This window comes from Theropithecus gelada, chromosome 2 (genome assembly GCF_003255815.1).
Source record: "Theropithecus gelada isolate Dixy chromosome 2, Tgel_1.0, whole genome shotgun sequence".
NCBI classification, from domain to species: domain Eukaryota; kingdom Metazoa; phylum Chordata; class Mammalia; order Primates; family Cercopithecidae; genus Theropithecus; species Theropithecus gelada.
Window position 1 is genome coordinate 92,610,504 of NC_037669.1, and position 16,058 is coordinate 92,626,561.

The window sequence follows — 16,058 nt, forward strand, 5'->3', positions numbered from 1 at the left end:
CTAAATCTGTGTGAGAATGAGAATGCAAAGGCAAATAACATCTTAATGTTACTATGAAAATAGTTTTGACTTTAAGTAGAGACTCATGCAGAAGAAACACTTATTAGTTTTGCTTGGGTCCTTTAGGGAAGTCTTCACAAAGGATGTGACCTTTTATACAGGAACAAGTAAGGGGGAAAAAAATGAATGTAGGTGGCATATTCTGGAATGATTGCCAAGAGGTCTGTGGGGAGCAGGTACTCTGGTCAAGTGCATGCAGCTCTGGAGATGGCTATGGGACTGATTTTGAAGGGTTGTTACCTTGCAGATATTAGGAAGTCATCAGAAAATAGAAGTAGCATGATTCAGTCTGTTTTTGAAAATAACTGCTGGCAGTTTACAAATGAAGTGCAGAAAATGGAGGGTGGTTCCTGCCAAATAGTCATAGTGCATGATTATTACATGCTTACCTTAAAGGCAGCTATGTGGCAAACATTTAAATCTCTTCTCCAGTATGCCTCTCCCAGTTCTTTCAACCTGTTAGGAAATAGTTATTAGACCTTTTTTCATACTGTTTTTCCTAGCCATGTTATTACTAGAATGTCTTTGGCACATGACCCACTAGTTTAAGTTATATGCCTTCTTGTTTAAGTCGTTTAATCCTCTTTAACGCTGCAGATATGGGTCAGGTTACATGTTTTTGGGGAAGGATTTTTAACCTGTTGGTTTATCAACCACAACAAAATGACATGAGATTCATGGAGAGGCTGCAGCCTCCTAAGGGTTTATGATTCAGACCAGAATTTAGACCAAAGAGAGACTTTTTCTTTTTTCAAGAAGACATAGCAGATTTAAACAAATATTTTGTGGAATAGAAATTGCTTTACATACTGTTCCACATAGCATCTTGAGAGATGGACAACACACCATTAAATTCTTTATTTTATTTTTTTAGAGACAGGGTCTTGCTCTGTTGCCCAGGCTATTCTTGACCTCCTCAAGAATCCCCACACCTCGGCCTCCCAAAGTGCTGGGGTTACAGGTGTGAGCCACCACACCTGGCCCTACCATTAAATGCTTAACAGACATCACCTTAAAAGTCCGAGTCAGGTGGACCTGAGCAACACAGCGAGACCCCATCTTAAAAACCAAAACAAAGACCTGAGCATTGTCTCTGGATTTTTCCACTTATAGAGAGTCTGTCTCTAACTGTGCTATTACCATGTAAATAGCTATTAATATTATGTAACTTCATCTTGGAATCATAGCTAATTAAAGAATTGATTTCAAATTTGGCTTGCCTTACCAATACAGAAAGTGGGTGTGTCATCCTTTTGGAATGTGGACCTACAGATGGTGGGTAGTCATTTCAAAAGCAGATATCTTTGTGAGAAAAAAATCATATTGCATTTCTCCCACATTATACTTATTCAGTCTCTAAGCTAACTCAGTCAAGGTGACCTAATGCGTATTTATTTACAAGTAATTTGTACTTAATCTGTCACGGGATTAGAAAGAAATTTTAAAAGTAATGTGAAGTTTGGGGGTTTTGTTTGTTTTTAATAAACAAGTTCTTACTCTGTCACCCGGTGTGGAGGGCAGTGGCACAATGATACCCTGCTGTACCCTCAAACTCTTAGGCCCAAGCCATCCTCCTGCCTTCTCAGCCTCCCAGGTAGCCTAAGGCTACTGTCATTTTTATTTCAGTTTTATTTAACTTCAGTTTTACTCATTTTAAGAAGGTTGAACCTTTATCTTCATCTAATGTCTGCTCATATTCACTGTATGACTGCATATTTGAGGGTTGTTTTTTGTCTTGTTTTGTTTTGTTTTGTTTTGGAGACAGGGTCTCACTCTGTCACCCAGGCTAAAGTGCAGGGGCATGAACACAGCTCAGTGCAGGCTTGACCTAGGATCAAGAGACCTTCTGGGTTCAAGCAACCTTCTTTCACAGCCTCCTTTGTAGATGGGACCCTAGGCATGCAGCACTACGTCTAGCTAATTTTTTGTAGAGACAGGGTCTCACTTTGTTACACAGACTGTTCTCAAATTCCTAGTGAACCACCACGCCCAGCCTGAGATATTTTCACTGATAGAGTTGATAGAAATTATTGACTAATTGCTACTGGAAGGTGAGAGAGCGAAGAAAGTCAAGATTGGGTTGACTCCCCTATCTTGCCATTTCATGGAATACCAAGAGGATGATACAGTTAATAAAGATACTGAGAAATACAGAAATTAATCTCATCCTTGTTTCCTATTTGTATAAAACCAACCTTTTAAAATTTTTAGTTTTTTAAAAAGTTATTATTGGCCGGGCACCGTGGCCTCTTGCCAATAATCCCAGCACTTTTGGAGGCCGAGGCGGGTGGATCACTTGAGGTCAGGAGTTCGAGACCAGCCTGGCCAACATGGTGAAACTCTGTCTCTGCTAAAAGTACAAAAATTAACCAGGCCTGGTGGTGACACCTGTAATCTCAGCTAGTCAGGAGGCTGAGGCATGAGAATTGCTTGAACCTGAAAAACAGAGGTTTCAGTAAGCTGAGAGCATGTTACTGCACTCCCACCTGGGTGATAGAGCGAGACTCCATTTCAAAAAAAAGTTTTTCTTTTGAGACAGTGTCTTGTTCTGTCACCTAGGCGGAAGTACAGAGGTACAGTCATAGCTTATTGCAGCCTCAAACACCTAGGCCCAAGTGATCCTCCTGCTTCAGCCTCCCAGGTACCTGGGACTACAGGTATATGCTGCTGTGCTCAGCTAATTTTGTTTTTTTTTTTTTAATTTTTTTTCTGTGTGGAGATGGGCTTTTACTATATTGACCAGGCTGGTCTCAAACTCTTGACCTCAAGCTGTCCTACCCCTGCCTCTGAAAGTACTGGGCTTTACAGGCATGAGCCACTGCGCCCAGCCTTTTTTTTTTTTTTTTTTTTTTGAGACGGAGTCTCACTCTGTTGCCCAGGCTGGAGTGCAGTGGCCAGATCTCAGCTCACTGCAAGTTCCGCCTCCCAGGTTTACACCATTCTCCTGCCTCAGCCTCCCAAGTAGCTGGGACTACAGGCATCTGCCACCTCGCCTGGCTAGTTTTTTTTTTTTTGTATTTTTTAGTAGAGACGGGGTTTCACCATGTTAGCCAGGATGGTCTCGATCTCCTGACCTCGTGATCCGCCCGTCTCGACCTCCCAAAGTGCTGGGATTACAGGCTTGAGCCACCGTGCCCGGCCCTTAATTTTTATTTGTTTAGAGATAAGGTCTCCCTGTGTCACCCAGCTGGAGTGCAGTGGCAATCATTGCTCACTGTAGCCTTGCACTTCTGGGCTCAAGCAGTCCTTTCTCCTCGGCCTCCCAAGTAACCAGGACCACAGGTATGTATCACGATGCCCAGCTAATTTTTAATTTTTTTGTAGAGATGGAGTCTCGCTTTGTTGCTTAGGCTGGTCTTGAATTGCTGGCCGCAATCCTCCCACATCAGCCTTCCAAAGTGCTGGGATTATAGGCATGAGCCACCCATGCCTTGCATTTTGTGGTTTTTTATAATCCCATCTGCATTTAGTTGTTTAGTTTTTTGTTCATCTCTCTTCATTATTATATTATAATGTGTCTTAATGCAGGTTATATATTTCATTTGAACTAAGTATTAGAACATTACCAGTAATTTGAATCAGTCTGTTCCTCCCATATCTTCTCTCACTTTCCCTTTCCCAGCACTAAGCATCTTGAATTTTGAGTTATTCTAAGTACTGTGAAAATAACTTTTATCACAAACATAAATGTACTTAAGCACTATGTGACATGTAATTTTTTTTAAAAGTTTATAAAACATGATATATTCAGACTTTATTTTTTTCTTGGACCTCTAAGTGACCGTGTCAGACTTCTGAAACTTGATTTTTTGTTGTTGTTCACTCCATATTATGTTTTTAAGATTTATTCATGTGGTTACATTATGCATGTAGCTGTTTGTTTTCACTGCTGTAAAATCCTCTTGTGTGATTCTAATCCAGTTTAATTATCCATTCTGTTACTGAATGAGCAGTTTGGGTTGTATCCAGTGGTTTCTATGTTACACATGCATGTACTGTCTTGTATATGCCTCACAGTGCACATGCACAGGATGTCTCTTAGATGCAGTGCTACTCAAAGTGTGGTTGATCGACCAGCCGACACGCCAAGATAAGGAGCTTGCATCACTAAGCTTGCTGTCTATGTCATTTGTCACTTTTTCATCAGATGAATTTGTCAGTGAAGGAAGAGTAGTGAACGTTCTTGAATATTGAACTTTGAACACTTCTTGCTCAAATCGTTATTTTGTTGTGGACTGGTTCTATGAGTAACAACATTTTAGGAAATTCCAGTTTTTTTGTTTGTTTGCTTTCAGACAGGGTCTCGCTCTGCCACCCAAACTGAAGTACAGTGGGGTGATCATAGCTCTTTGCAGCCTCAACTTCCCAGGCTCAGCAGTCCTCCTGAGTAGCTGGGACTACAGGCATGCACCATCATGCGTGGCTAATTGCTTTTTGTCTGTTTGTTTGCTTTTTTGATAGAGACAGAGTCTGACTACATTGCCTAGAGTGGTCTCAAACTCCTGGACTCAGGTGATCCTCCTGCCTCTGCCTCCCAAATTGCTGGGATTATAGGCATGAGCCACCATACGTGGGCTGGAAATTTCAGTTTTTTTTCCAAAGTGTATGTGCTGTTACATATTTCAGGCAGCAACACTTGATCCAGTCCTTTCTGGTGTTAGACTCTGCTGATCTAGCAGGTGTAAAATGACATTTCATCGTGGTCTTCTATTAGGTATCTCTCTTTTTTTTTTGAGACAAAGTCTCGCCCTATTGCCCAGGCTGGAGTGCAGTGGCGCGATGTTGGTTCACTGCAGCCTCTACCTCCTGGGTTCAAGCCATTCTCCTGCCTCTGCCTCCTGAGTAGCTGGTATTACCAGCATGCGCCACCACACCCAGTAATTTTTGTACTTTTAGTAGAGACGGGGTTTCCACATGTTGGCCAGGCTGGTCTCGAACTCCTGACCTCAAGTGATCCGCCTGCCTTGGCCTCCCAAAGTGTTGGGATTACAGGTCTGAGCCACTGCACTGGGCAAAACCTAATATCTTTTCTTATATTTGTTGGTCACATGTACTCCTGTAAAGCAACTCTTCCTGACTTCCTTACTTTTGTAGAGTATTTGTCTTTTTCTGTATAGATCTTATGTACTAATCTTTTGCAAGTTACTACACTACATGCTACTTCTTTCTTCTTTCTTTTGGAGTCTTTTAATGAAGAGAAGTCCTTGATTTTAATAGTTATATGTTTCAGGGATGGATGCGATAGCTCACATCTGTAATCCCAGCACTCTGAGAGGCAGAAGTGGTTGGATTGCTTAGGGCTATGAGTTAAGACTAGCCTGTGCATTATAGTGAAACCACCATCTCTATCAAAAAATAAACAAAATTAGCCAGACACAGTGGTGCACGCCTGTAATCCCAGCTACTGAAGAGGCTGAGGTGGGTGGATCAGTTGAGCCCAGGAGTTTGAGGCTGCAGTGAGCTGTGATCTCACCACTGCACTTCAACCTGCATTACAGAGGGAGACCGTTTCTCTTAAAAATATACATGAGTAATTTTTTTAAAGTGTTGTTTGTCATTTTTATCCTAAGTGCTTTTTGTGTCTTGTTTAAGATAACATTCAAGTTTTATTTTTTCATGTGTCTTTATCTAGATTTTTTTTTGTTAACATATCAAAATGTAGCAGTTGGTTTTATATGGTAATTTTATAACTCACTCCCTTCCAAAACCCTATCATTATTTCTAATAAGTTTTCTGCAGATTTTTGTATGTAGACAGTTTTACTCTATGCATATCTTTTCAGCTTTCCTTTTTTCTTTCTTTTTTCCTTTGAAACAGGGTATTACTCTGTCGTCCAGGCTGGAATGCAGTGGCAAGGTCTCAGCTCACTTCAGTCTTGACCTCCTAGGCTCAGGCGATCCTCCTCCCTCAACTTCCTGAGTAGTTGAGATCAGGTGCTCATCACCATGCCTGGCTAGTTTTTGTATATTTTGTAGACACGGGGTTTCACAGTGTTGCCCAGGCTGGTCTCAAACTGCTTGACTCAAGTGATTCACCCACCTTGGCCTCCCAAAGTGCTGGGATTAGAGGCATGAGCCACTATGGCCAGCCTAAGATTTTTTCTTAATTAACTGTGTTGGCTTTGGCCTGTATGACAATATTGAAGGGAAATAGTAATATTTGTATTCTTATCTTGCTCTTAATTTTATATAGAGAATACTGTTGGCATCTTTCAGTGAATAATGTTATTTGTTGTAGGATTTTTGAGAACAGCCTTTTGGAGATCAGGAACCTTCCTTGTAGCCTTAATTTTCCAGGAGCTTATAATGGACAATACTGAGTTTTGTCAGATACTGTACATGCATTTAATTAAATAGGTTTGTAGAGTACTAATATTAAGTCATCCTTCATATTACTCTGTCTAGTATAGGTTTTCTTTTTTAACACATTGCTCTATTCTGTTTTCATATAATTTGCTTAGTTTTTCATTTGTGATTACAAATGAGATTTAGGCTAGTGTCCTCTAATATTTCTTACCCGTTATCCCTATTTGATTTGTGAATCAAAGTTATACTGGTATCATAGACTGAGGTAGGGGAATTCCCTCTTTTTCTATACTCTAGGAAAGATTATGTAAGATTGTCATCATCTTTTCCCTAAGAGTTTGGTAGAATTTCCCAGTATAAAACATCTGGACTAGTGTATTTTTAAGTTTTATAGTTATTTCAGTTTTTCTAACTAATATAAAGACAATTCAGGACTTCTTTGTCTTCTGGAATCAGTTTGATAAAAATAAATTTTTAGTAATTTTCCCATTTGATCTAAGTTTTAAATTTTACTTGGAATAAAGTTATTCAGAATATATTATCACTTCCTTTTTGACCTTGTTCTGTCGTGATCTTTCTTCCATTCCTCATATAGTTTGTTTATGCCATCTCTCTCTTTTCTTGATCAGTTACATTTATAATTTTTATTAATCATTTCAAAGAACCAACATTTGGGAATATTAATTCTCGTATATTTTTCTAAATCTCTAGTGTATTTTTTTTCTGTTTTTTTTTTTTCTCCCTATCTTCTATATTGTTTTCTTTTTCTGCTATATCATAAAGGACATAGAGCTCATATACTTTGAGCCATTATTTCTTTTCTGATTTAAACCTAAGACTTTACATTCTCTGTAATTACTACTTTTACTTCCCACAATTGAGTTTCCATGCATAGAGAAGTTTATTTTTATATTTTAAGTATCTGATTTCTTTGCATTGTGGTTGGATAAATTGATCGGTATGATAGTGGTTATTTGAAATTTGTGAGGACTCAAAACTTTGTGACCTAATTGGTAATCACTATGTTTAAAATGTTGTGTGAGCTTGAAATTAATGTGTATTATTGCCTAATTGGTGGATGTAGAATTCAGCATATGTACATTTGTACCGTTTTTCTGTGTTCATATCTGCTCTATATCTTATTGAGAGGTATGTTCAAATCCTTTATGATGATGTTTGTCTTTGTTTCTTCCCTGCCATTCTCAGTTTTTGCTTATACAGTTAGTTGGTCTGTTTGTTTGTTTGTTTGTTAGTCTCGCTCTGTCTCCCAGGCTGGAGTGCAGTGTTGCAATCTCGGCTCACCGCAACCTCCGCCTCCTTGGTTCAAACAATTCTCCTGCCTCAGACTTCCGAGTAGCTAGGGCTATAGGTGCATACCACCGCACCTGGCTAATTTTTTTGTATTTTTAGTAGAGACAGGGTTTCATCAAGTTGGCCAGGCTGGTCTCGAACTCCTGACCTCGTGATCCAGTCGCCTCAGCCTCCCAAAGTGCTGGGATTACAGGCATGAGTGACCATGCCTGGCTGCTTATATAGTTTGACATTAGTTTATTAGGTTCCTAAAATTATAGAAAATTAATAATTTTCTCATATGTGAAATAATTTTCTCTTGTAATTTGTTGATACGTGCCTCTGTCATACTGTGCTGGACTTGTTGGTTTGTGTCCTGTCTAGCCAAAATGTTATCCTCTTGAGATTTCAGTGAATATCTGGGTCAGCAGTGTTTCCCCCAGTACCTGAGTCAAAATATATACTTGTCAAGCATCTGTTAAATAATAATGAATTATTTTTATTTTGCCTTTATATTTTAATACATACAGAAAATCGAAAATCATAAGCAGACAGCCTAGTTCATTTCTACAAATTCCAGACCTAGAAACAGAAAGTACCAGCACCCTAGGACCTCCCATTTCCCCACTGAACCTGCTTTCTGTATAACTCACCTCTTCTCCCTGTTAGCCACTGTTCTGAGTTCTGACACCATAGATTACTTTTTACCTGTTTTTGAACTTTATCATATAGTGTGTTTTGTGCCTGACTGTATGGCTATATTTGTATGTATTACTGTGTATATTTGTATTTCAGACACGCTTACAGTTGTATAATAGTTTTACCTTTTTCCACATTGGAGTACTTGTTTTTATTCTTTTACTTGTAGAAGGAGCTGAAGAAGAAAAAATGGAAGCCGACCCTGATGGTCAGCAGCCTGAAAAGGTAAAGTCTCACAGCAGTAAAACCACAGATAGCATGCCTTTTTGGAGCATAATGGTTTGTTTTTTTGGTGTTTTTGAGTCCCACTTAGGGAACTGTAAGTAATTCTGTCTGCTACTTGGACTTTGCTGGTTTAAGGTATAGTTCTCACAAGATATAATATGGGACTTTTTTCATTTATTCACTGGGGAGAAGGTATATTCACTCCCTATCCTCTTCTTTTATATTTTAAACATCTAATTTCATTGTATTAGAAGAAGAAGGAATACAAATTTCCCACAAAAGAAGAGGGACTATGAATACACAAGTTGGGAATATGAATACAAAAGTTGTGGTTCTTGGCCAGGCGCAGTGGCTCACGCCTGTAATCCCAGCACTTTGGGAGGCTGAGGTGGGCGGATCACAAGGCCAAGAGATCGAGACCATCCTGGCTAACATGGTGAGACCCCATCTTTACTAAAAATACAAAAAAATTAGCCGGGCGTGGTGGTAGGCGCCTGTAGTCCCAGCTACTCAGGAGGCTGAGGCAGGAGAATGGTGTGAACCCGGGAGGTGGAGCTTGCAGTGAGCCGAGATCGTGCCACTGCACTCCAGCCCGGGCAACAGAGTGAGACTCTGTCTCAGCAACAACAAAAAAAAAGTTGTGGTTCTTGTGAATATCAGATTGTAAGGTTTGAGTCCTATACTTGTGCCAGAAGAGAATGACAGAATAATAAGTGATTTCCTATGAGGGCTAACTGACTGCGGAAGAATCTTTAGAAAATAATTAATGAGAAGATGACATTTGAGGTAGGTTTTAAAGAGTAGGTAGAAATATAAAGATTGAGGCCGGGCGCGGTGGCTCAAGCCTGTAATCCCAGCACTTTGGGAGGCCGAGACGGGCGGATCACGAGGTCAGGAGATCGAGACCATCCTGGCTAACACTGTGAAACCCCGTCTCTGCTAAAAAAATACGAAAAAACTAGCCGGGCGAGGTGGCGGGCGTCTGTAGTCCCAGCTACTCGGCATGAACCCAGGAGGCGGAGCTTGCAGTGAGCTGAGATCCGGCCACTGCACTCCAGCTTGGGCGACAGAGCGAGACTCTGTCTCAAAAAAAAAAAAAAAAAAAAATATATATATATATATATATATATATATAAAGATTGAAATAGAGGTTAGAAAATCAAAGATTCACACTAGTTGGGGAGGAGAGACACTAAAGCCAGTGTGTTAGTGGCTCAATCTCTCTTCTGTAGGAGACTGTAAATGCATCATGGGTGTGACAGAACAGGAGGTTACAAAAGTCAGGATGTAGGCCTTTGTATTCCTTTTTTTTTTTGGAGACAGAGTCTCACTCTGTCACCGAGGCTGGAATGCCGTGGCGCGACCTTGGCTCACTGCAACCTCCGTTTTCTGAGTTCAAGTGATTCTCCTGCCTCAGCCTCCCAAGTAGCTAGAATTACAGCCACGCACCACCACATCCAGCTAATTTTTGTATTTTTAGTAGAGACGTGGTTTCACTACGTTGGCCAGGCTGGTCTCAAACTCCTGACCTCAGGTGATCCACCTCCTTGGCTTCCCAAAGTGTTGGGATTATAGGTATGAGCCACCACGCCCAGCCTCTGGGCCTTTGTATTCCTAATGCTTTTACTGCACATAGTGAGCAGTCAGTCACTATTTGAGTGAATATATATAAGCCAGGATTGAAGGTCTTGATTACATGTGGTATTCTAAAATTGTATATAGTCAAGGGGAGGGTGAGGGTAATAATGAAATTGATTATAGTTCCTGCAGTATTCTAAAGATGATATTTGTACTTCACATTGTTTATTTCATTTAATTCCTATAACAGTCTCAGCTGGGTGTGGTGGCTCATACTTGTAGTCCCAGCTACTTGGAAGGTTGGAGGATCACTTAACACTAGGACTTTGAAACCACCCTAGGCACTGTATGGGGACCCTGCCTCTAAGCAAACAATATAGCCTCATGAAGTCAGTGATAGTCAGTTGCAGTTTTTTCAGTTTCTAAAGCATGATCACTGATGTTCTCTCATGGTTCTTCCTGAAACTGTTAGCAGATGGCTGTATTAAAAGACTGTCAACTTTTCCAACAGTATTTCTTTTCTTTTCTTTTTTTTTTTTTTTTTGAGACGGAGTCTTGCTCTGTCGCCCAGGCTGGAGTGCAGTGGCCGGATCTCAGCTCACTGCAAGCTCCGCCTCCCGGGTTCACGCCATTCTCCTGCCTCAGCCTCCCGAGCAGCTGGGACTACAGGCGCTCGCCACCTCGCCCGGCTAGTTTTTTTGTATTTTTTAGTAGAGACGGGGTTTCACCGTGTTAGCCAGGATGGTCTTGATCTCCTGACCTCGTGATCCGCCCATCTCGGCCTCCCAAAGTGCTGGGATTACAGGCTTGAGCCACCGCGCCCGGCCTCCAACAGTATTTCAACTTCTTTGTTGATGGTGTGAAATTTAAAAGCTCTTAATTCTTTAAATCAGTAATTATTAAGTACACGCGCACACACACACACACACACACACGTGTGTGTGGTGGTGGTGGGGTTTTTTTTCTTTTTCTTTTTCCTTTTTTTTCTTTTTGAAACGGAGTCTTGCCCAGTCCCTCAGGCTGGAGTGCGGTGGCGTGATCTCAGCTCACTGCAAGCTGCCCCTCCCAGGTTCACACCATTCTCCTGCCTCAGCCTCCCAAGTAGCTGGGACTACAGGTGCCCACCACTACGCCCAGCTAATTTTTTTGTTTTTTGAATACGATGAGGTTTCACCGTGTTAGCCAGGATGGTTTCGATTTCCTGACCTCGTGATCCGCCCGTCTCAGCCTCCCAAAGTGCTGGGATTACAGGCGTGAGCCACCGCGCCCGGCCGGTGGTGGTTGTTTTTGAGATGGAGTCTCACTCTTGCTGCCTAGGCTGGAGTGCAATGGCGTGATCTTGGGTCACTGCAACCTCTGCCTCCCGGGCATTCAAGGGATTCTCCTGCCTCAGTCTCCTGAGTACCTGGGATGACAGGTTTCCATCACCATGCTTGGCTAATTTCTTTTTTGTGTTTTTAGTGGAGACAGGGTTTCACCATGTTGGCCAGCTGATCTCAAACTACTGACCTCAGGTGATCCGCCCGCCTCAGCCTCCCAAAGTGCTGGAATTATAGGTGTGAGCCACTGCACCCGGCCTGGCCTGTTTTTAGTCAACAAATAATATCAGTTCATTCCCTTCACTTTCCTTTGGGCATTGTAAACCTTGCTTTACAGCAGAGTATGCAGAGAGGGCAGTGACTCTGTGCTTCGGAGGAATATCTTGTGAGCACTCAAGTGTTGAAGTGGTAGAAAGTATTGCTCAGAATTTATTAGTTTTTTTCCAGCTGTTCTCTACAAGTCACTTTTGAATCTAGTCTACTTCTTGCCAAAAATATTGGAACCTTTTGCTAGTCTAAGATAATTACTCATAAAAAGGTCTGGGGTTTTTTTGCTCACTGCCTGTCCTCTTGCTTTGTATCCCTTTCAGGCAGAAAACAAAGTGGAAAATGAAACAGATGAAGGTGATAAAGCACAAGATGGAGAAAATGAAAAAAATAGTGAAAAGGAACAGGATAGTGAAGTGAGTGAGGATACCAAATCAGGTAATTTGAGGAAACTCCTTAGATATTCTTATGTGAAACTGTAAAAGGCACTGGAGAAATGAAGGTGGTTTATATAGAAATATTTCCCCTTTATTTTGGGTTTGTTTCTTAATGTAACAGTAAGTATGTAATTGAGTTTCATTTATCACATAGGTACTAATACTAATGCTGGTGGCTACACTTTTTCTCTGTGCTTTTAATATGTAGAACAACAAGTTATTCAGCAGTATTGAAGTCACTTCACAGACTTGCCATTTTATTTTCTGTGTCAGTTGCTGATACACCCCATCATGCCTGTCAGGCTTACAGAAGTAGTCTGTTGTCAGCTTCTGATTTCCTACAGACCCTAGAGTTCCTAGGGCATTTCATTGACTGATGGGCAAGTATGTTGGTTTTAGACTTAGTTCCCCTGAATTTTCCTTTATATGTATATCCAAGGGACCTCCACATAGAACTTAGCAAAATGATAGGAAAACAAGTGTACTGTTTAGAAAACATGTCCCCCAATAGAGGCAAACCTAAATGCATGGAATGGCTCAACAGAACTCTTAAAAAGAAAAAAGCATTGGCTGGGTGCGGTGGCTCACACCTGTAATCCCAGCACTTTGGGAGGCCGAGGCGGGTATTGAGGATATTGAGAGCATCCTGGCTAACACGGTGAAACCCCATCTATACTAAAAATGCAAAAAATTAGCTGGGCGTGACGGCGGGCACCTGTAGTCCCAGCTACTTGGGAGGCTGAGGCAGGAGAATGGCGTGAACCCGGGAGGCGGAGCTTGCAGTGAGCCGAGATCGCACCACTGCACTCCGGCCTGGGCAACTGAGCGAGACTCCGTCTCAGAAAAAAAAGAAATGAAAAAAGCATTGACATCTCTTTGTCACATCAGTCCTAGTTTGTTACGGTGGTGAAGGTGAGGAGAAAGATGGATTTTCGAGACTGGGCACACTAGTAATAAAGCTTTCTGATATTTTCAGAAGAAAAGGAGACTGAAGAGAACAAAGAACTCACTGATACGTGTAAAGAAAGAGAAAGCGATACTGGGAAGAAGAAAGTAGAACATGAAATTTCCGAAGGAAATGTTGCCACAGCCGCAGCAGCTGCTCTTGCCTCAGCGGCTACCAAAGCCAAGGTTTGCCCCTGACAGCCCTTTTCCAGTGCTCTCTTAAGGCATGAATGGTCGTATTGTTTTTAGTTAATTGGGAACATTTAGTATAAAGAGCTTTGCTCCCAATAGAAGATGACTATTTGCTTGAATGGCATTTCTAGGTTAAGAAATCCACAGGAAGGAGGAGGGCGATAGAAATAGTAGATCCAGTCTAAAGGGTGACTTTCATTCCATTCATTGTATCATTTAGCCTTGTAAAGACTACAGAGAATGAAGGCAAATTTTGAAGTCTCTTTAAGGAACTGATTATCATTTTGTTTTTAATTTGCCTGCAGAACTTATCTTGGACTATTGTTCCAATAATTTCTATCAGATTGAAATATTTATGATTTTCAAGACAAAAACCCGTTTCCTTGCCTAAATACTTCACCCTGATCTTACAGACTGAAAGGAGAGAGAGACCCTAAAATAGCTCTTTTTCTTCTTGAATTTGCCAGCTTTTCTGGGGGTGGTTTTTTCTATTTATAGTATTAGCTGCAGAGCATATTTAAGAAGACATGAGAATGTTATTTTCCTCTCTGTGTTAATTTAACATTTTAAGTAATTCTAAACATGAATATGTAAAGTTTTGAAAAATCTTTTCCCCTATTCTTCATTCTACTTCAGAAGTAGTTTCCTTCCATTATAGGATACCACATTTCAAGAAACAGTGATTACTAGAACATTGCTAATCATTTTATTTTGAACTGTTTTTGATCTCTTAATAAAGATGCTTTTTCATAGTCTTTAATTCCCTGGATCATTCAGCTACTGTGAACTACTTCTGTAAGTGTTTAATCTGATGTGATGAACCAATTCAAACTACAAGATTACTGTTTTGAATGACCACCCATCTAACATAGAGACAATGGAGGTTAGGGAGGTGTTTACAGGCCGCAGCAAATGCTCAGTCAACCCAGACAGTTACCTGGCTGATCATCGTTATTATACTAACTTGAAGTCCTACAAATTCATACTACCTGCCTTTTTCCTAATAACTAAAACTAGCTAATACTTCCTAATAACTAAAATTAGCTCAAGAATCAGTAAGATATCTCCTGATCTTTCTGATTCTTGAGCTAATTTTAGTTGTTCTATCTCCCCTACATCCACCTCACCTCTGGGTAGGTACATGCTTGCTTAAGTGATGGCTAATATAACTTGACTCTTTTTCACCATTTGTCTGGTTTTGCTTTTTCATTGCAAACATCTTTTTTAGTCTGTCTTCTGCTACCCTGGAGTGTTTGGGCATCTCTTTGTCTCTGAGCTGTTTAAGTTCTTACTGTAATACTGTCATTAGGTGTTTCAGAGACCTTAAGGATTATTATTATTATTTTTTTTTTTTTGGAGCTAGAGTCTCACTCTACCCCCCAGGCTGGAGTGCAGTGGTGTGATATTGGCTCACTGCAACCTCCACCTCCTAGGTTCAAGCGATTCTCCTGTCTCAGCCTCCCAAGTAGCTGGGATTACAGGCACCTACCACTATACCCGGCTAACTTTTGTATTTTTACTAGAGACAGGGTTTTACCACGTTGGTCAGGCTGGTCTTGAACTCCTGACCTCAGGTGATTCATCTGCCTCAGCCTCCCAAAGTACTGATATTACAAGTGTGAGACACCGTGCCCAGACTCTCACCTTATAAATGAGGAGCTAGAGGTGGAGAGGGCTTTCTCCTTTGTGCCCTTCCTCAGTCTTCAAACCTGCAACCTCAGCTCATTTTTTATTCTTGGTTCCTTCATTTTCCATAGCTGTTCAGCCAGCAAATCCTTCATGGTGCTTTAGATCACTGGCTAATGTTCAACTGCCCACTCAGGTCAGCATCTCTTAATCTTTTGCCTGTCTTCTCAGTCCCATTCTCTAACCTGCAGCCAGTGTAATCTTTTTACTTTTTAACTTGTTCTTAAGTATAACTCACATTCAAGTAAATGGACATACTTAAGCCTACACCTTTGTGAATTTTTGACAAACTGAGCCCACCCATGTCACAAGCATCCATTTTAATAAACAACATACCAGCCCCTCCAGAAGCTTCCTCTTATTCCAGTTACTTTGCGTTCCCTGGAGAGTAATCACTAGTCTGTCTCATTACACTGTAGATTAGTTTATCCTTTTTTTTTTTTTCACTTCATATAAATGGAATCCTACATTATTCACAGAAATCTTTAAAAATGTAAATAGGAGCATGTTGCTTTCTTCAGTAACCTCCCTATCTCTCTCAGGTTACAATTTCAAACTCTTTAGTAGAGAACTTAGGATTTTTCTATAATCAGGACCCTACTTAATTCTCAACTCTCATTTCTTACCTGTCCTTCTTGAACTGTTTCTTGTAGCTCTGCCAAACAGAATTTATTCTTTTATCTCTATCTACGCTTTTTCGGACATTCTTTTCTTACAGAGAATGGTTTTTTCTTTCTATTATTTCTTCTCTTTTTAAAACTTTTTTTTATAGAGACTGGGTTTTGCCATGTTACCCAGGCTGGTCTGGAGCTCTTGGGCTCAAGAGATTTGCCCACCTTGACCTCTCAATGTGTCAAGATTATATGTGTGAGCCACCTCACCTGGCCAATGTCTCCTCTTGTTATCACTCTGCTGTGCGTCAGTATATGTTGCCATAGGAAGAACTGAAATGGTAGATTACCTTTTAAAAGTTTCACGAGGCTGGGTGCAGTGGCTCACACATGTAATTGCAGCACTTTAGGAGGCCAAGGCAGGAGGATCACTTTTGCTCAGGA

At 40.8% G+C, this 16,058-nt stretch overlaps 1 protein-coding gene across 3 annotated transcripts in view; it reads left to right on the forward strand.

Annotated features, from left to right (window-relative positions):
- Window positions 1-16,058, forward strand: part of SMARCC1 (SWI/SNF related, matrix associated, actin dependent regulator of chromatin subfamily c member 1) — a 202,416-nt gene that overhangs the window by 138,151 nt on the left and 48,207 nt on the right. For all 3 annotated transcript variants that reach the window (XM_025374994.1, XM_025374993.1, XM_025374992.1), the window contains exons 22-24: window positions 8,524-8,579; window positions 12,067-12,181; window positions 13,157-13,311. In XM_025374994.1, the coding sequence (XP_025230779.1) occupies window positions 8,524-8,579; window positions 12,067-12,181; window positions 13,157-13,311 (326 nt within the window). The remainder of the gene's footprint in view (window positions 1-8,523; window positions 8,580-12,066; window positions 12,182-13,156; window positions 13,312-16,058) is intronic.